The following is a 22039-nucleotide window of genomic DNA, read 5'->3' as shown; positions in this document are numbered from 1 at the left end:
ACAACAAACGTCATGCGTCACCACGTAGCCGTTACCAAGCAACTAAGTCACGCTACGCGCAGAGTGTTCTGGGAGGTGTAGTTTTAGTCTTCTTTATTGTTCTCCATAGTGCAGCTAGAGGTCAGGAGAGTGCAAGAAAGTTTCTGATTAGTTCTACAAGTATTTATTATGAGATCAAATGCATCAGGCAATAAAGGATTTCTGTGTCTTTAATACAAAGTTACTGGTTATTATAATATAATCTGCTTTACTTCAGCTGGTGAAAAACTATAGAAGGAGGCAAGGCAGTGACTAGGTGTAGACAGAAAGGCAGCCGCCTAGATTGCCATGTGGTGGGGTTGTAATTGAAGGCTAGAAATAGACAGTGATTTTGGTTACCATTTCCATCATGCAGCCAACAATCACTGGGTAACCCTGGGATTCCTTCACTGATGTTATTGGAGGTGTACTGCGACCCTAAGGGTGCGACTGTGACAAAACTGTCAAGCAATGTTCCACTTGGTACCGTGGCTACAGCATCTTTGGGGTTACAATATAACTCAATTCACTAACATTAGTGAAGGAGTTGCAGGGCAAATCTGAGATCTGTAGTTGTGTGATGGAAGTCACAGACAAAATCGCAGTTTAACCCTAGCCTAAAATATGGAGTACTAGCTGGTACCCGCGACTTCGTCTGCGGTGATTGTAGCAGTGGGTACATACAGGCGTGGGTAAGGTTTTCGTACTGTGTATAAGGTATGGGATATGAAATGTAACTTTGTATCTTGTTTTTGCTGTAATTCAGAGAATACGTGAGACTTTTGTGTTGAAGTTAATTTGTATTAGAGCTGCTATACGGTGTTGTGAGAAACTTTACATAGTGACTTTGGGACAGAGGTATTTGAAGTTAACCCTTTCCCGCCAATGGCATTTTTTGATTTTCGTTTTTGACTCCCCTCCTTCTAAACCCCATAACTTTTTTATTTCTCCGCTCTCAGAGCCATATTAGGTGTTAATTTTTGCGGGACAAATTTTTCTTCATGATGTCACCATTAATTATTCTATATAATGTACTGGGAAGCAGGGAAAAAATTCAAAGTGGGGTGGATTTCAAGAAAAAATGCATTTCTGCGACTTTCTTACGGGCTTTGGTTTTACGGCGTTCACTGTGCAACCAAAGTGACCTGTCCCCTGTATTCTGTGTTTCGTTACAATTCAGAGGATACCAAATTTATATGGTTTTAGTTACATTTTGACCCCTTAAAAACAAATCCAAAACAGTTAAAAAAAAAAATTTTTGTTTGAAAAGTCGCCATATTCCGACAGCCGTAACTTTTTTATACGTGCATGTACGGGGATGTATATGGCGTCTTTTTTTGCGGGACTGGGTGTACTTTGTAGTTCTACCATCTTCAGGAAATGTTATTGCTTTGATCACTTTTTATTCAAATTTTTATCAGAATCAAAACAGTGAAAAAACGGCGGTTTGGCACTTTTGACCATTTTTCCCGCTACGGCGTTTACCGAACAGGAAAAATATTTGTATAGCTTTGTAGAGCGGGCGATTTTGGACGCGGGGATACCTAACATGTATGTGTTTCACAGTTTTTAACTACTTTTATATGTGTTCTAGGGAAAGGGGGGTGATTTGAATTTTTAATCCTTTTTTTTGTTTGTTTTTAATATTTTTTACTTTTTTTAAACTTTTTTTTTTGCATTTATTAGACCACCTAGGGGTATTGACATGGGTGGGCGGTGTAGCAGATTGTCAGAGCGGTGGGGGTTGGCAAACATGGCTGCTCCGGAGCGTTAAAGAGAGCCTCCTGGAGTATCGGTAAGGTGAGGGGCAAAGTGCTAAAGTATATGTATATGTGATTGTGTGGGGTTAGGGGCGAGGCTGTAGAGGGCAATATGAATTTTGTGGCTTGCTATGGTCCAAAGTGTGTGAGATTGCAGAGATGGTGGTGTGAGTTTGGGGTTTGTGGGGGTCCTGGGAAAAACGTATGTGCGCTATTGTGACGAAAAGTAGCCTATTGCGCAATGGGGTGTATTAACTATGTTTGTGGAAAATTTCAGCCAAATCGGTCGAGCGGGTTTTGCGTGATTGACTAACAAACATCCGAACACACAAACCCACAAACATCCAAACTCACAAACTTTCACATTTATAATATTAATAGGATGTACAAAACGGATAGATCCAGCTCACCCTTAAATAAACGTATACTCCTTGCCGGGATGCATTGACGCCGATGGACTTCAGTCGGTCTATGGAACTAGTGCAAAAGTAGAAAATCCAGCACTCTCCGAACAATGATGAAGGAACATCGTTCCGAAACGCGTAGCAACAGCTTATAGTGGGGTGCTTTGTTTGCCGTCGCTGCATCTTCATGAACATGGAATGTATTTTTACTGAAAGATTAAATAAAGGTTTGAAGATTTTAATTATCCATTGTTCGGAGAGTGCTGGATTTTCTACCTTTGCACTAAAATATGGAGTGTCCGCAGATAAGTGTGTTGGAGGAATGTGGTGGGGCACAATGAGGAGTGTGTATTTTGTATTGGAATACTCAAATCATATACTTAACTCTTAATACTCAATAACAATACTTAATACTCAATAATAGTAATACTCAATACTCAAGTCTTCATAGCCGTAAAGCCAGAGGAGGGGGCGCCTGGGCACCTCATATATGACAAGGTGCACCCTCCGTGTAGGCCATGCTCCTGGGGTGGGAAATGTAAGCCAGTTGACAAGTCACAATTTTTTATGCTTTGTACACTAGTTTTCTGACATAGTAAATCTGGTACAAGTGCTGTAGAATATGTTGGTGCTATATAGACAAGCAAAATATTATAAATGCACGACGGCAAGCTGGGAACTTAACCCTTTCACTGCTAGGGGTCTCTTGAAATTTTTCACCTCTGGTAGCCAGAGCAATTTTCACAGTTTTGAGATGGAAAAATCAAACCTGAATTGCAACATTAAAAAAATCATCTAGCCCCCCTATACCTATAAAGTAGACACATGCAACATTGTCAGAATACCACTTGGTACTGTATGCGGACAGGCACCTTCATGCAATTTTGATTTTAATTGAATGTTTATGAAAAAAATGCAAATAAATGTATATTAGTAAAAGTGGAAACCAAACAAAAAAGTTATATCCACCAAGCCAACTAAAAATAAGAGTTCAACATGTGCAGAGTTTGTTGATATCACTAAGGCTTACACCTGCACGCACGTGTCTTCACAAAATCTCTAGTACTGGAATGAGCAAAAATTTGGAGTACATTGCTGTTAAAAATGCTGTCAGTCGGACGACGACTATGAAATAAAGTTTTATTGTGCAAACATTGGTAGAAGCGGAAGATGCCAGAAGAATGAAGATGGGTAAGTATGAGGCAGACAGGGGATGGGGGAGGAATATTAGTGAAGCTTTGTTTCTAGAAATAAGGAAACAGAAACATCACTGGATCATCAGAAAATGTGCCAGGGGCGGTAACGTGACCACCCCAGGTATATAGGTAAATATAATTTTCTATTTTAATGAAGTCAATTAGAAGATAGGCGGGGGAAGGGGTTTTTGTTTAGGGATTGATTTAAAATTTATGCTGGACAATCTCTTTAATTGAATTAATTCAATTAATGCACCCAGAATGTTTCAGGGGGTTCTGTTTTTCAACAGACTCGTCTAATGAGATTTACCCAATATCTGCCATAATTGTATAGCGGATAGCTGTACTCAGAAGCTGTAATCCGAGTGAGTGCCATAGCCGCAGGGTCTCTGCTGTTTCACACAGCAGAGACTGGCTAGCAGTTCCTGCAACCAGAGACATCTCTGAGCGCAGCCACTTAACCCCTCAGATGTTGTGGTCAGATGTGACAGTGGCACCCGTGGGTTACTGTTGCTCATTGACATAACTAGCAAAGACTGGGCCCTCCAGCAAACTTTTGACTTGGCCCCTCCCCCTTCACAGCATTGCGCCCCCTTTTCTGGCCCCCTCACAGTATAACACTCCATTTACACATACTATAATGTCCCAAAGTGTCTTCTAGACAGTATAATGTCCCAATGTAGCCCCTCCAAACAGTATAATGTTCCACAGCTGCTCCTTTACACACTATTATGCCCCAAAGTGGCCCCTGCGCACACAATATTATGCCCCATTGTGGCCCCTGCACACAGTATTATGTCCCATAGTTGTCCACTCATGAACAATTATTATACTCTGGGGGGGGTTTCAGAGACCAGAATGTAATGATTCAAGACATAGAGGAGGATACAAACATAAAAAAAAACTGTTACTAAACTCTCCCTGGCTTTGGCACACTCCCTGCTGCTTTCTGCCCTCTTCAATGTTGGTACAAATGTCACATGAGCCAAGCGAGCATCGCTACACATAATGTTGCTGGTCTGGCCCATGTGATGTCTGGGATGTCATCAAAGAGGCCGGAAGACTGTCGGAGCGCAGGAAGGATAAGTAACAATTTTATATGTTTGTATTCTCCCCTGGGTCTCCGATCATTATACCCAGATTATAATGATCGCAGTGTTTGTTGGGGTTCGTGGGCCTCACTTATCGATCCCTGCTCTTGCTCACACCTGCCTCCACTTCAAGGAAGCTGTGAGCAGGCGTGAGGACCTGCTGGGGTACTCCAGAATTTTACCATAGGCTGCAATACACTAGTATTGTAGTCTATGCTAGACGCAATCTATTGATCAACTATGAAAATAGAAAAAATCAGAGCACTCACCAAAGCGGCTTTAAAATGAATAAATCTTTATTCCATGTTCATTCAAAATGTTTTGGCAAAGCAGCAACTGTTTTGTGTGTTCCACACTTCCACATCCTCTCCATGTGTACATTTTGAATGAAGATGGAATAAAGATTTATTCATTTTAAAGTAGCTTTGGTGAGTGCTCTGATTTTTTCTATTTTCATAGTTGTTCACTTTTTTATTCAGAGAGCACCACCTTGTTCATATTAGGCTGCGTTCACACGGAGTAACGCGCGTATCACATTGAAAGCAATAGGTAAAAAAGCCTGCCATTGAGTTCAATGGGTAGCGCGCGTAAGACCGAACCCATTGAAGTCAATGGGATTCTGTTTTACTGCGCTCACTCTGACACGTGTTTACATGTCAGAATGAGCGGCTTGTTACTCCGTGTGAATGCAGCCTTAGGGTGCATTCACACTGAGTAAACGCTAGCTTATTCTGAACGTAAAACACGTTCAGAATAAGCGGCGTCTAAAGCAGCTCCATTCATTTCTATGGGAGCGGGGATACGAGCGCTCCCCATAGAAATGAATGGGCTGCTTCTTTCACTCCGTGCAGTCCCATTGAAGTGAATGGGGAGTGCCGGCGTGTACGCTCCGGCATGAGCAGAGCTTGCCGTATACGCCGGCACTCCCCATTCACTTCAATGGGACTGCACGGAGTGAAAGAAGCAGCCCATTCATTTCTATGGGGAGCGCTCGTATCCCCGCTCCCATAGAAATGAATGGAGCTGCTTTAGACGCCGCTTATTCTGAACGTGTTTTACGTTCAGAATAAGCTAGCGTTTACTCAGTGTGAATTCACCCTTAGACAGCGGTTTGCGTGTAGACACTATTCCCTCTACTGACCTTTGGGAATAGAGAATCAGGTGTTTTAATTGCAGCAGTGCCACCTTTTTTTCTACATTGGTCTGCAATCTATTGATCACTGGTTCAAACCCCATGGGGGGAACTTAAGAAAAAGTTTTAAAAAATTAAAACATTAAAGCCTCTATAAATATATTTATAAAAAAAAAGTGAAAGGTCAAATCACCCTAATATAGAAATAAAACTAATAAAAAAAACAAAGCATTTTAGGCATTCCTATGTCACAAACGGAATAATATGATCACTGGGGACCAGACTGCCAATTCCCCTAGAGATCAGGAGAATGGGGGACCAAAAACTCCCCTAAAGCCTCCTTGAGAATGGAGTGCCAGTGTGAAAAAATTGCAGCGTTTTACAGTCAGAGCAAGGTGGATGGGATTCTAGCAAATCTCATGCCCAGTTTGTGGAAAAATCAGCACGATTTTGGAAATCGCAGCATATCAATTATACCTATGGAAACACTGGTAGTTTCCCCATATGTATAATTGAAACAGGAAGTCCACAGAGGAAGGTGAGAGCCAACGAAGGCTGATGATGATGACTCAGCAGCCTTCTCTGGCTCTCACCTCCCCCTGTTTACACATATCACACAAGCAGTGCTCAGGGAACATCATAGAGACTTCCAGTGCTCCCTGCTGATTAATTAGCATATCAATAAAAGCGAGCTAATTCAAAAATGGCCGGGAGGATTAATGAATAAAAGGTATGTCTGGAATAGCCTGTCTAAAGGATATGCACATATATGCTTAGTTAAAAATCACTATAGCCAATGATAGACTCCACAAGATAGAGAATAATTGTTTAGATCACTCAGAGTCCGACCACTGAGACCTCCATTATTCCAGAGAATGGGGGGCCTGAAAGTCCCCCTACATCCTCCATGTGAATGAAGTTCCAGTGTGCTTCTATGGAGCTTCTAAGGCTACAAATCTCTAGAAGCCTTATAGAAATTAATGGAGCGCTGGTCAGGCAGGTACGCTAGCACTTAATTCACATGGTGGATGGAGGGGGACTATTAGGCCCCTGTTCTCCTGATAACTGGAGATCCCAGTGGTCAGACCCTGCAACATGTGGGTATTCTGACACTTAATGACTAACCCTTTAAAGCTAAGGCTCCATGTAGCAAGCCACACTCAAAGGGCCGGTGCACATGGAGTAAACGCGTGCTCATTTTTGCATAATACACATGTAAAAATCAGACTCCCATTGACTTCAATGACATATTTTACACGTGTAAAAAACACGCCAAAAAACACGCTTTTTTTGTGCGTTTTTGGCACGTTTTTTTTCCACAACTTTTTTCACTGAAAATCCATAGCGTATTCCTCTGTGGGCTTTCTGCTTCAGTTATACCTATATAGAAATCACCAGCGTTTCCATAGGTAGAACTGACATGCTGTGACAAAAATGAGATGTTGATATTTGAAATTGCAGCATGTCCCACTGCAGATATTTTTCTGCAGTGTGTGGATGGGACTAGCCAGAATCCCATCCACTTTACTGTATAACAAGGCACATTCGCAGTGTTTATGCTATGTCGGCCTCCACCCTCAGGCTAAGGCCCCACATTGCGGAATCACTGATTTTTTTGTTGCAGATTTTGCTGCATTTTTTTGAATCAAAGCCAAGAATGGCTACAAGAGAAATGTGAGATATATATGAAGTACTTATGCTTCTCTCTTTTACTCAGTCCACTCCTGAATTTGGCTCAAAAAAACACAACAAAAAAACCCTGCATTTCCACAATGTGAGGCCTTAGCCTATAAAGTTTCATGTACCCATTTACTGACAGCAAGCAAAGATCCCTAAAATTGTGAAAATCTGAGCTCCAAAGTGTATTAAAAGTCATCAAACTTTTTGTTGGGATTGCAGACAATGCTGGGCATGTTAGTTGTGTTCCTCAGTATGGTCCACATTACAAAGTCAAACCAAGGGGCTCAGTATGCCATTTTGATTAATGTTACCTATTACAATAGAAGATCCATCTTTATCTTTATCACTCTCCAGAGGAGCCAAGCCAGACTTTTGTTGAGAGTCTCAGTAACTAAGCCCCTGTAATAAAATGCAGTACATGATAATTATTGGGGTTTTCCACCATTAGAAAAATAGGGTTGCTAAAGTAGATAGCACCACTTCTGTACTAAGGTTGTGTGTGGTATTGCAGCTCACTCACGTCAATGAGGCTGAACTGTAGTACCAGACACCACCTGTGGACCTGTGTGGTGCTGTTTTAGAATACCATGTATTTCTATTCCTGGACTACTCCTTTAATCAAAAATTTACACTTAGACATAAAAACGCATTTGAAGTAGGAAACATAAAATTGTTATACGAAGAGTCAGTCTGTATATAGCATAGGTCATATGTCGTGTACATAGATGTAAGGAACGGTAAGTGCAGTCATACAGGTGAGAAGAAAGTGAATGGGTTAATTCACAGGGCATGGAAAGGGGCGGAGTCGGAACAGCGCACATGCGCATCCCTAGTCGCTATTGTTCCAACCCAGCAACAAGCAGCGAGTCAGACAGAAGCAGCGGATCTGGGTGCTAGGGGATCGGAGCGGCAGGGACCCCCAGGCCTCAGACAGTGGGGAGCTCGGCGATGGACACCCCAGGTCTGGATAGATCTAATGGGCCCGTCACCCCGGAGCCCTGAGTGAGAGAGCCGGACTCCTCACAGACAGCGCCGCCCGGAGGCCTCTTCTACTCCCGCCGTGCCCCTGAACACATGTGAGGTGAGGCCGGGCTCCTCTACCTGTCTGCCGCCCGCTCCTGTGTGCACCCTCTTAGCCCCAAGTAGCCGCCCCATGGGGGGGAAGCAGAGCTCAGCCTCCCGCTCACGGGCGCCGTTCCCCGGGGTGTCGTCAGATGACAGCGCCGTGCCCCCAACCTCACATTTTGGACATTACCGGCCAGGCGGTGCTATGGGGCTGCGGAGCCGCTCAGTGAGCTCGGTGTCCGGCCTAGAGCCTCCAGCGGCAGGTCTGCCATTCGGCCTATACCGGGCTGGGCCCGAGCCAGACAGAGGAGGTAGCTCTGGGGCTGAAGAGAGCCGGGGAGGCCTGTACCTGGGACCCCGGGCCTCCCTCACCGACACCCTGCAGCTTACCCCGAGGTGGATCGGCGCACAGAGCGGTAAGTTACTGGTAACCCCCTGAATGATGCCCTACAGTTATGTCACCCCCCCTCCACCCCACCATTTTATTGAGTAAACAGTGTGCCCCACTGGTTGCCTGGCTTGTGCCCCACTGGTTGCCTGGCTTGTGCCCCACTGGTTGCCTGGCTTGTGCCCCACTGGTTGCCTGGCTTGTGCCCCACTGGTTGCCTGGCTTGTGCCCCACTGGTTGCCTGGCTTGTGCCCCACTGGTTGCCTGGCTTGTGCCCCACTGGTTGCCTGGCTTGTGCCCACCCTGTGTCCCACTACCATTGGTTGCCTGGCTTGTGCCCCACTGGTTGCCTGGCTTGTGCCCACCCTGTGTCCCACTACCATTGGTTGCCTGGCTTGTGCCCACCCTGTGTCCCACTACCATTGGTTGCCTGGCTTGTGCCCACCCTGTGTCCCACTACCACTGGTTGCCTGGCTTGTGCCCACCCTGTGTCCCACTACCACTGGTTGCCTGGCTTGTGCCCACCCTGTGTCCCACTACCACTGGTTGCCTGGCTTGTGCCCACCCTGTGTCCCACTACCACTGGTTGCCTGGCTTGTGCCCACCCTGTGTCCCACTACCACTGGCTGCCTGGCTTGTGCCCACCCTGTGTCCCACTACCACTGGTTGCCTGGCTTGTGCCCACCCTGTGTCCCTCTACCACTGGTTGCCTGGCTTGTGCCCAACCTGTGTCCCACTACCACTGGTTGCCTGGCTTGTGCCCAACCTGTGTCCCACTACCACTGGTTGCCTGGCTTGTGCCCAACCTGTGTCCCACTACCACTGGTTGCCTGGCTTGCGCCCACCCTTATGTACCCAATATTACATTGCTGTATTAAGCTGGCCTTTTAGTACCCCACTGTACCTTGGATTGTGTGTCTAAACCCTTCCCTCATCTGGCACCTGTGCCCACTCTCTCTGGGTCCTATTCTCTGGTTCTAGGGAGATGAATTTACAGTATCATAGGGATGATGTCTAATCCTGTTCACAGGACATAAGTTATAGTTTCAGAATGGCTTGTAAACCATTTGTAGAGACCAGTAGTAGTGACCCTCCTGCAAGTTCTTTGTTATTAATTCCTTGCCATTTTCAAGATCTTTGCTTGTTGCTAGTAACTGGGAACATCACGGTGACTGAAAACCTGCCCTGCCTTAAGGGGGTTATCCATTAATATTAAATTGTGGCAGTCCAGCTCTTGGCACTCCCAAGAATCAGCTGTTAAGGCTGCACAAGTCACCTAAACATGTTTCTCTGTATATTACAACTAGTGGAGGACGTGTTCTTTGAGTTGCAGCTTTGTCCTAAAGCCTGACCTCCCTAAGGATAGGACATCAACTGTAAAAACTTGGATAATCCTTTTAATACTTTGCACAGCAGACGGTTTGCTATCCAGGCTAGACAATCATCTTTTAGTCCTGAGATTCTACTACAATGTATCACTCAGGAGTCCAGGATGCTGAGCTCATTGGAGATTGTCCATATTAGATAAAATTGTAACACACCTTTAGCTGTGATAAGATTTCAGCCATGAGGTGTAAACAAATAATCTAAGCAGAGTATGGTGAGGATCTAAAACCAGTAGTCTTACATAAACCAGACATGAGTGTTCTGCATACTAGTAGGGTTACATGGTGCATTGCATTCTCAATGCTATTTTGATATTCTGGAGAAGGAATCCGTTTGACACTAAGAATTTCAATACGAAGAAGTGTATAGCACCAAGTTTCACTATCCTGCTAACTATAGACTGTACTGTAGTGAATGGCATGTGCTGCTGATAAGTGCAACTTATTACTGAAATTGTACTGACCTGTTTGGTCCTCCAGCACAAATAACATGGTGCATACACTATCTGGTGTCTGTTATGTGCAGTGCCCCAACCCACCAGGGCTACCGCTTAGCTTGGTGCCGACTACATCACATAAAAGGGACAAGGATTGCTCCTCCTTCCTCTTTCACTGCTATTGATATTGCCAATGGAGAGGAGAACAGAGGGGAGGGCAGGCAATGTGAGCCACACAGTGGGAATGCAGCCTAGTCTCTGAACAGTGGCCCTGACTGTAGTGAAACTAGTAGTCCCACTGCCCCAGGCCAGCCAGTATTAACTAACCAATGACCACCTGGAATGAGCCTCAGATTATTAGTAACTAAGCACCTTATGTATCTCGTATGAACCCCAAGGTAGTACAGTACATCATATAATAGTATAGCTTAATGTCCACTGTTTTCCACAGTACACAGGCGTTCTGATTTTGTGTTTGTGCTGTTTTTCACATCATTGATGCATTCTATACTTTCAGTTTTGTCCATGATTAGTTATATGGAACAAAAGAGTGACTTATGGTACTAAAATAAAAACTGGCATGAATAATTACATTGGAATTAAAACATCTGTATTCTGTCTGTAAAAAAAAGTGTGTGTGTATATATATATTAGATAAAATACACACACATATATAATATATATATATATATATATATATATATATATATATAACAATGAAGGCTAAATTAGGTGTGCCTCTTAAGCTATGGGCGCCTTAAAATATAGTGAAAAGTACCCAAGAAGTACCTTACCATTCATTTCCATAGGAAAACATAGCTGCAAAAGCAGTAGACGCAGTATCGTTTTGGTATTGTGAATTACGATATTAGACTAACCCTAACTAGACATGCGTAAAACGCGGTTCTTTTGTTCCCCGGATTTATCGACTTGTACCTGGTGCTGGGACAGGGACTTCTGGCATAATAGTTAATCTATGCTACTAAGAGTCCCTTCCTAGCGGGACAGTGCTAGGAGTCCCTCTACCTGCATGAAATTTAGGTCAGTAAATCCAACAAACACACAGACAGAGTTTCACGGGTGAATCTAAGGTAAGTATCAGTAACTCAGGCCATATTCTGGTATTGTGACAACTCTGCATACCAGTTGCTAGGTCTCATAATGTTAATGAGGTGCCCGGTGTGTCACCCCTCAGGAATGTCGCTGATGTATACCTTGTGACATTTAGACTGACTGTTTTGGGAGAACCTTTGGTAACAGTGGCCATGTGACTCTTCAGTAAGTGGCCTCCCAGCATGTCTTGCCAGCCAGATCAATGACCAGTCACACTGAGCAGTGACAGTACTCTTCTACATACTGGGGTACAGCAACATTTTTATATAAAGGGCATTACATTTTAGTCCAAAATCACATGGTCTATTAAAGAGACTGTTGTCTGAAAGTTAGTTTCCTTTTAAAGGAACAGCGATTTGTGGTTGTAAGTGCTGCTCACAGACCGAAGGTTGGATTATTTACAGTCGGACAGTTAATTCACAAAATACTACCTAGCATGGTGTTCAGTCACAACATAGTTGCACCCCATGTGGCCTTGCCATGAATTAGTAACAGAGCCGCTCACACACGGGTCATATCTGCTGTGGATTAATGTTTGGAAACTTTCCTATTAATAAAGTCAATTTGGAATCTATCTGGTGTAAAGAATACATTTACTGATGGGCTGGTACATGAAAGCATTGGTGAGAGTAGTTTCCTGCTGCCCTTCTGTATTCTCTGATGATCCGGAGGTGGTGGTGTAGCATTGCATTCAGTTTGTGGTGTGTTCACAGTACCCTGAGGACTTCCTGTGGTCGAGCATTGATATATATGCACTCTACATTGTGGTTTCCTGGTAGATTACATGTACTGAACTTCACATCACCACAAACCTTGCACCTGGTGAGACATCCACACTTCAGTTATAGGTATTGTGTGCATAAAACGAAAAGTTACATTTACTCTTTTTGATCCTTTGATTTTCCTGGAGTTGTCTGCTTCCATTACTTTCTAGTAGCCAGTTCTGTCCTATCTCATTGAAGTTATTAGGTACTGGATGCACCTACACTTGCCAGCCCATCACTCAGTACACTGTGTACAACCGCCACTTGTGTTTGCCAGCCCATCACTCAGTACACTGTGTACAACCGCCACGTTAGCTGTTCTATGTCCAGACAGTGAACTCGCTGCTGTCTGCCTCTCCATGTAATAAATCCTAGCATAATCTAAACAATGAGCAAATTCTATTTGTATTTGTTCACATACATTTAAAACTCTGTTATATCTCTGCTCATGAGGGAACCATGCATTTCGATAGACATAAAGTGTAATATTTTCATCCTGATGGACTGCTCAGCTTCTGAAAGACCTCAAACGTATCTTATTCTGGTGGCAATAACCATGTAAAGCTCCACCACTTATTTTTATTCAGATGTACCATAAGTACATTACTGTACTGAGCCTGAGTTACATTCTGTGTTCTACTCCAGAGCTGCGCTCCTCATTCTGCTGGTGGAGTTACTATGTACATACACTACTTATCCTGAATAGATCATTGTCTGCTGTCCATATTATACTCCAGATCTGTTCTTCCAGAATTTCCTGCTTGATCTAGTGATCTGTGTTTAGGAAAGTGTTACCAAACACTACCGTATTACCGTATATAGTAATCTGATGTTAGGAAACCTTTTTCTTCCCACTGCAGAAATTATGGGAGGTAAAGTAAGGTGTTAGGGGGTTGATTATTGTAAGGTCGGCAAGTTTATGGACAACCTGCTTTCTGTGAATGCTAGCGTATAATACCAGGGTGTTTTACTGACCAGTGTTCAGATCAGAAGAATTCTCTTGCAATGTTGGATTACTGAGGTGAGAGCTGGTTTACAGCTGATCTTCTGTTACTTTCTGAGATCTGACGTTTCCCATGTAGTTGACTGTAGTCTTTGACTTTGTCCAACCCCTGCCCTGGAACTTCTGATCTTAATATAAGGTCATTAAAAGCGATTTTCCTTGTGGGTTTTTTTTTCTTGTTTTTGAGACTATGCCTAGTTCAGTGTGGCTCATACATCAATCTATAAATCTGGAACAATTTCAGTGCAAACTATGAATCCTCGATAAGTGTGTGGGGATGTCAGCCTGTGTATCCTCCTCCATTTTGGATTCCAGGGCCATGTGGGGCCATGCCTGTAGCCATTTTTCTCTGTTTAGAGAGCTCATTTCCTCCCTCAGACGCCTTAATGGGATGAGCTTCTCTTCTTGTTTCTCATCCAATAGCCATGTGCCAGAACTATTTTACAACTTTGCCACCAATCATGTTATGCTAATTACTAGTCCAACCTGTTCTTTGTCCACACACTGTATTTAAACTACTTTTTTCCCTCCTTTAAAGCAGAACACCCAATATACTACATAGCTGTGTGTTTCTCTAAGCTATTTTATACACCAACTTTATTAATAATGCCATTTTCTGGTAAGATTGGCACCTTGAACTAGTATAGTACATATGTAGCAATAACAGGACAAACCCCCTTTTGGAACACATTGCACTTGTGAGAGCAATCTGCAAGTATCACTGTATTGAAGTGATACTTGCGGATTGCTCTCACAAGTGCAATGTGTTCCAAAAGGGCTTTGTCCTGTTATTGCTACATATGTACTATACTAATTCAAGGTGCCAATAATCTTACCAGAAAATGGCATGGATATATATCATGCAGACATTTTTCATATATATTGTGTCTCGTGTCCATGATCTGTTTAGTGTCATGTGATTTCTGGAATGCTGGGAAACAGACCTTGCAGCAGTGAAGTGACCATAGGCTGTGTAGACGATCACTCCCCCCAGGGGGTCAGGTATAATACACACTAAAGGATGGTGCAAAATAAGTGAGAGACTGTCTCCAGAACTTTCCAGTATTGCAGGGTGATGTCAGACGGTCTATGGCTCATAGCACATCCTGGAAACATGCGACTCCATCCAATTTCCAATGTTTCAGAATAGAGGAAATGCCCCCTGCCCTTCCCCCAACTGTTGCACAACATGTAACAATTATCTGTCTCTTGTTAAAATAAAAAAAAAATAAAAGTCCTATCTGGTTACAAAGTCTTGACGGGCTCTAACACTAACAGAAGAGGCTTTATCAGAGGAAGGTTTATAAGCTGAAGCTCAGATCACATGTCACATGAATGAAAATGTCCCTGTATTGGAGATATGTTTCATAATGTAAGGATGGCAGTAGCGAAGTACGGTATTTTCATCCCTTTGCTGAACATTACATTTCTGTTCTCCCCAACTGGACATGACTGATAACAAGGAGAAATAGATTGCATTACACGGTTTGTCTGGGATAACTGGAATCCCTACATTAATCTAAACACCCTCCCCCCTCCTACTTTCTAAATAACCATATCCCTGGGTCAGTCATGTGACCGCCCCAGGAGCATTTTCTGATTATCCGGTGACTATCCGTTTCCCCATTTCTGGAAACGGATTATCACTACTGGCATCCACCCCAATGTACCTACCCTTCACGCTTCTTCTGGCGAGACATGTCCTTCCTCTGTAATAATTCTGCAGGGTGCGCGCTCTTCTCCTCTTCCCCAAACATTGTGTGCACTTCTGCTGGTAAGTCACCCCTACTACACATGCGCAGTAGAGGTGAATCATCGCTGGTTAGCGCAGAACCCGCCCTACAAGGTAGTGTCATTAGTTTGATATAGAATTTTTTATTCAATAGTTTACTGATATTCATATCCAAAATATACTCTAGTTGCCTCCAGAGCTGCATTCACAATTTTGCTGGCTGCTAGTTACAGTGCAGCAACATTTTTATAACAAAATGTAACTAATTTGCGTGATCCTTAAATGTAGTGCATAGGTATTCTAGACTTTAGTAGAGACTTGTACAGACGCTAAATAAGTGATGCTGAGTTCGAACTAGCGTTTGGATTGCCTTTCTTTGGGTCCGCTTGGGAACTCGAAAAGCTGTATCTCTATCTGCTTAAAAAGCAGTTACCCGTGGAATCCTGCAGATCCGTTAGATTATAATGAGGTTGTCCTGCTTGCATATGTTAAGTGGTATGGGGGATGAAGTCCCTGAACGGTCACACAATGCTAGTGTGACCACAGCCTAAGGGGAACTAGTGAAGAAGTGAGATTGGCCCCTTTTCTGCTTATTTTAGCTAAACCCCTTAAGGTATTATTGGTGTCTACCACCAACTCCTCTGCAGACTGGGAGGTGCCTGTCTAATTTGCCAACTACTATTAAAAATGATTCTGAGCTTGCAGAGCAGTTCTGCCTTCTATTCACAGTCGCCCATTTATTGCACATTTCTTAGACACATTGTTTCAGTTCCTCGCTGTTGTCAAGATCTGTGCTTGATGTCATTGAAGACGTGAATGGAGTTTGACAGCTTCCTGCAAACTTTGTGAATAGTCAGAGGTGTAGATGGGGTCTGGTTGATGTACAGAGCTCTGCTTATGCAGCCTTCCTACCTAGTTTATATTGTATGTGTTGTCCTTTAGGTTCTCGGCAGCCACAATAGATGTGTCTGGGTGATTGGAAAGGTCATGTTGACGTCCAAAGTGATGTGGTCAGGAGTCAGTGTGGTGGGGGATGGTGACGTTGGCTTGTAAATGAACAGGTGTCTTCCAGCTAATTATAACCACTGCCCTTGACTATTTCCATAAAGTAGAATCTGCATGTGAAGGGCGATAAAATCTCTCACCCTGCTTTTCCTATCCTGTGTTTGTCTAGTCTGAAAGTTGGAGGTCTGCCACTTGGGCCATGCTTGCACCCTCTGCGACCTAATGTGTAACTTGTGCTCACACCACTAAATGGCTCTGACCTGTCGAGACATAGACTCCACAAATCCTCTGATAGTGTTCTCTGGTCTCTGGCACAAGGACACTAGGAGCCAACCCTTTAAGTCACGTAAGTTGTGTAGTTGACTTCTGTGGATTAATTTGTTTCCTTAGACTTCACAGATGTTTGATTGGATTGAAATCTGGGGAATTTGGAGGCCAGGGTAACACCTTGAACCTGTTGTCATATTGCCCAAATCATATGTGAGCCATTCTTATAATGCAGCAAGGCATTGTGTGTGATAGGCCACTGCCATTAGAGAATATTGTTACCATGAAGAGGTGTACTTGGCCTAATAATGTTCATTCACAAGAATACAAGGACCCAAGGTTTCCTAACTGAACACTGTCCAGTGTAGCATTGTGGTTTCATCTCTTCCCCAGGCAAGGGCCACAAGCACTCTGCTGCCTACATGATGTTGTAATTCATCAGACCAGTGACTGCTTTAGTTCTGATGCTCATATGCCAAATATAGCTGGTGGGCATGGGTCAGCATGGGCTCTCAAATCAATAAGCTTCTATGTAACCCCATATAGTGTGTGTACCTTTCTATCACACCAGCTCTAACTTTTTTCAGGGATTTGTGCTATTGCAGCTCTTCTGTGGGGTCAGACCCGACAAGCTAGCCTTCAGTCCACATGTGCTTTAGTGTACCTTGGATACCCATGAACTTGTCAGAGGTTCCTCAGTTGTGCATGCCAGGGACATGGCAATACATCTGCATTTTGGCAATATCATTTAGTCATCTCAATTGTGGGCCTTGTCGGAGCCTTTCAAATCTATCTACTTGTTTTCTATTGCTTCCAAGGTATTAGCTTCAAGACACAAATGGTTTTTGTGCTGTCTAATATATCCTGCCAATGGACAAGTGTCATGAAATAACTAGTGTTATTCACTTCACCTTCAGAGGTTTTAATGTTGAGGTTGTTACGGTTTCCTTCCTATATACGCCAGTTATCACACAATCGATTAAAGTCCCTTTTTTTTTTTTTTTTTTTGGTGAAGAAAGCTGTAGCCCTGGGAGCTCACTTGTCTGGTGGCAAACAAGATTGCTTAGTATGGCAGAGAATAATACCCACAATGCAGAGAGATGCTGAAGAGATCTATGGGCACCTATTGCCTGAAGTATATGTAATGGTCACTGTATGGGCTCATGATGGTGTGAACTGGGGGCATAAATAGAGGATAGTAGATTCTTTGATAGAGGGCAGACAATTGTGTGGGTTTTTTCTCCTGTGACCACTCTTTCACATTGTATGGATTATTTCTTACATCAGGTCCCTTGTGGAGTCCTTTGAAAGTATAGAAAGTCTGCATGTCTGAAGAACCTCACATTTCTATGTCGTGCTATCCTTATTTCAAATGCTTTTCTAGAAGAACAGATCTTTAGTTGTACTTCATATGTAAAGGCCAGGAGCTTATGAGAAATCCTATTATTCTTCTTTGCTGCTGGATGCAGGGGAGGAGCTGTGACAACAGCTCTAGCTGTAAGAGGAAAGACATTCTACCTGATCTCTATATACTGTGCTTTTCAGTCCTGTCTGCTGTCCCCAGGCTGTAGTGATCTCCATTGTGATGTAGAATTCCCCCCCCCCCCCCATGACCCCTGCCATTACCATCCATATATGTGACTGATTATTTTATTTCTCTTACTTGTATAGTAACAACATATTGTGCAGCTTTACGGACATTCAGTCACTGTCCCATATACAATCTACATTCCTTATCTGTATGTCTTTAGCAGATCCAAGTGTTGGATCTTATTTAATTGCACAAGTAAATAAGAAGAAACAAAGATGGTGATGAGGAATTTTCACTTTGGGTGGAGTTACCAATAATCCCTAAAGCTCCATGCACATTTAGACACAGGTGCGTTACACACCCTCCATGCACATAAAACTTTAGAGGGTGTATATATGTGAGAGTGGAGGTAGCTGAAGCAGGATTACTGGAGGCTATTGTCTGCCTTTTGTCAATGGCCTGAGGCATAGGTGTGGACACCCCTACCCCCACCCCATTAACATCTTATCAGTACTGACTGGTGATAGTTTTTTACATCAGTAAAGATGTGATGAATTAGAGGCTTCAGAGATGGAACAGAACAGGAATCTGCCTGGGGGTGACATAGCAGAGGGAAGGGGGAGGTGGGAAGCAGGGTGAATTGCCACTGATCCACTCAGTTACTGTGCTCCACTTTCGTCTCTCTTCATATGTTTCAGTTGCTTTCAGGCCATGGGGTTCAGCCGTAACTTTTTTATAAATACAAAAAAGAGAGAGTTAGGGCTGCGTCTTACCACCTGGCTGGGCTTTGTAGGGAGGTGCAGGATCTTTCCTCCGGACCATAAGGTGAGTTCAATAGTAGAAATAAAGTGAAAAGGGCGATCTGCAGACACTCCACAGCCTTTAAAATATTCAATTCTTTATTCCATTTAGGTTAAAAAGAAGATACACAAGATAGGGTGTCCATCAGAAGTTACACATAGTGCGTTAAAAAAGACGCTACTAAAAGACGTAACTTTTTTTATACGTGCGTGTACGGGGATGTATAGGGCGTCTTTTTTTGCGGGACCGGGTGTACTTTGTAGTTCTACCATTTTCGGGAAATGTTATTGCTTTGATCACTTTTTATTCAAATTTTTATCAGAATTAAAACAGTGAAAAAATGGCGGTTTGGCATTTTTGACCATTTTTCCCGCTACGGTGTTTACCGAACAGGAAAAATATTTGTAAAGCTTTGTAGAGCGGGCGATTTCGGACGCGGGGATACCTAACATGTATGTGTTTCACAGTTTTTAACTACTTTTATATGTGTTCTAGGGAAAGGGGGGTGATTTGAATCTTTAATCCTTTTTATTTATTTATTTTTTAATATTTTTTTTTACTGTTTTTAAACTTTTTTTTTTTGCATTTATTAGACCGCCTAGGGGTATTGACATGGGTGGGGGGTGTCGCGGATTGTCAGAGCGGTGGGGGTCGGCAAACATGGCTGCTCCGGAGCGTTAAAGAGAGCCTCCTGGAGTAGCGTTAAGGTGAGGGGCAAAGTGGTAAAGTATATGTATATGTGATTGTGTGGGGTTAGGGGCTAGGCTGTAGAGGGCAATATGAATTTTGTGGCTTGCTATGGTCCAAAGTGTGTGAGATTGCAGAGATGGTGGTGTGAGTTTGGGATTTGTGGGGGTCCTGGCACAAACGTATGTGCGCTATTGTGACGAAAAGTAGCCTATTGTTTAATCGGGTGTATTAACTATGTTTGTGGAAAATTTCAGCCAAATCGGTGGAGCGTTTTTTCCGTGATTGAGGAACAAACATCCGAACATGCAAACATCCAAACACACAAACCCACAAATTCACAAACTTTCACATTTATAATATTAATAGGATGGTAGGACAGATGTTAGGAAGAACATGTCTTCTAGTTATAAGATGCCTGAGTGTCTGTGATGTGGCCAGGAGCTTCTCTGCTCTGCTGAGCCTTCCATTGGCACATGCTGTCTAATACTGCCATGCTTTGTCTTCTGTCCTGCAGACACAGTTATGTTCATTTTCCCACTAGGCAGTTGGCAGTGTACATGTTTTTCCAGAATTAGCTTGTATATACACCCCCACATCCCCCCACCACGTTGATGTGGAACTGTAAGTCCCAGCAGACCATCCTGTGGTCGATCACAATTTACACTTTCTCATAAACTTTCTCCACCTGGAGGTATAGTTTCGTGTAGTTCATCATTCTGTCTTTGTTCTTGGTACACTCCTTCTGAGTGTGTATTTATGCACTGCAGCCTGTCTGAACAAGCAGAGCTGAGGTGTGGAACATGGAGGTTGATGTGTGTGGACTATGTATAAAGTCTAATAATCATTCAGGCCCTATGTGCATTAATATGAAGACTGGCTGTTATCATAACAGTGATAGTCCATATGGACTGTCGATTCTGCTCTGATACCAGTAGTAGAGACACAGCTGCGTGGCTCCTCAGGTAAACATACAATTCACTATGGCTGTCAGGCAGCAAGAGGGACCTGTGGCACACAACTGAACTCTGACTCTAAATGATTGTAAATGATTTTTTTTTTTGGTAAGGTGAATTTTTGAGATCTGTTCACATTGTGTGGTGTCTGCTGCTTCTGTGGCGCTGTGCCTGTGGGCCGGCGCAGCCAAGAGCCTGGGGGCTTGGTCTAGTGGAAGGGGTGTTGCTGGACCCCTCGGTCGCTCCCCCTGTGGGCGCCGTCGCTGTGCAGTGCCGCACCCAGTAGAGTAGGGACCCACTATAAAGAGGGCGCCGTGAAGTGGCTAGTGGGCATATACACCTTGATCAATATGTATACGAAGAACCTCGTGTTCAGTATAGTACAATTTGCTGAGAAGCACCAGATCAATGTATAAGACTGGGATGTGCGGGCCATGTCTTTTGCTCTTTTTGCATATGTAAAATGATTGTAAATTCCATTCTACAATTAATATTGTATAATTGGATGAGCTTTATTGCATCTGTCTGACCATGTCTTATAAAGGTTTTGGTACTCTGGCCTACCGACTCCACAGTCTGGGTACAAAGTGACTGTAATCTCTTGCTGTTTCAGCACCATATAACTGTTTATATGATGAGGTCACTTCTAAGTCTTTGCCGCTATAATGGATCTTGTCGCACATGCTTAGTGTTGTATGGTTTGTCCAAAAAAAAAAAAAAAGCAGTCGCATAGCGCATACAGCTTTGTGGAATGGTATTAAATGACTGTAGCCCAACAACATCTATAGGCAGGCAGTGGTATACTGACCGGGTGTTAACCCAAGATGTTAAATCTGCCATAGAGTGGGGGAATGTATTGGGGGGGGGCAGGGGGGAGGTAAAGCGTCACAGCTGAAGTATTTGGAGAGTTGGACTTTCATATTGAAAGTGATATTAGATGAAACTGAGGGGAACATTGACTGAGATGAGTCATAGCCACAGAGTGAGCTCGGGTCTAAGCTTCAGTCTCTTTACCTCCTTGATACTATTGTGTCCTCTTTCCAGTTATTCTGTACTGCACAATGAGGTGTCGCAGCCACTTGAGTTATTCATGGCTTGATCATCTCTTGCCGCACCCCTGACCTGCTTTAATGTATACAATGCATACCGCGGGTGTGGAGGTGTCTGTATCTGAAATCGGCACCTATTTTTACCTCCAATATCAGCCTCCTTCTAGTGTATTTGTGTGATATCATATAATTTATATGTGTGTTTCTATATCATACACATCATCTAACTATAACGTTTCCTATTTAATATGTGCATAATGCTACCAGTTGTTTCCCCTTTTTGTGGATAGAAGCAGTATTGCTGTCCTGTTCTCACTATATCAAACGTTTCTCTGTTGGTATATATAGGGGTATAACGTCAAAGTTTAGGGAGTCTAGTATAAAGTGTTCACCTATACCAGCCAATTGGCTTTGCACCTTTTATAAGTAATGTTCACCTAAAATAAAACTTCTATTAAATCAATAATAAGATGAGAACAGACCTGACGTGAGACTTGCTGCTTTTTTTCACTTCTGTTGCTTTTGTGACGCAAGCCCTATCTGACAGTCAGGTTGCTAAGGATTCTCTGCCTAAC

General features: G+C 43.3%; 1 protein-coding gene across 2 annotated transcripts in view; it reads left to right on the top strand.

Moving 5' to 3' along the window:
- The first annotated feature begins 8136 nt into the window (after positions 1–8136).
- The window catches only part of ZNRF1 (zinc and ring finger 1), a 73761-nt gene continuing 59858 nt past the window's right edge, over positions 8137–22039 (top strand). For both annotated transcript variants that reach the window (XM_075282129.1, XM_075282128.1), the window contains exon 1: positions 8137–8762. In XM_075282129.1, coding sequence (XP_075138230.1) covers positions 8435–8762 — 328 coding nt within the window. In that variant the 5' untranslated portion in view covers positions 8137–8434. The remainder of the gene's footprint in view (positions 8763–22039) is intronic.

This window comes from Leptodactylus fuscus, chromosome 7 (genome assembly GCF_031893055.1).
Source record: "Leptodactylus fuscus isolate aLepFus1 chromosome 7, aLepFus1.hap2, whole genome shotgun sequence".
In the NCBI taxonomy this organism is placed as follows: domain Eukaryota; kingdom Metazoa; phylum Chordata; class Amphibia; order Anura; family Leptodactylidae; genus Leptodactylus; species Leptodactylus fuscus.
The sequence above is the reverse complement of the archived record's forward strand: the minus strand, read 5'-3'. Positions and strand labels throughout refer to the sequence as shown.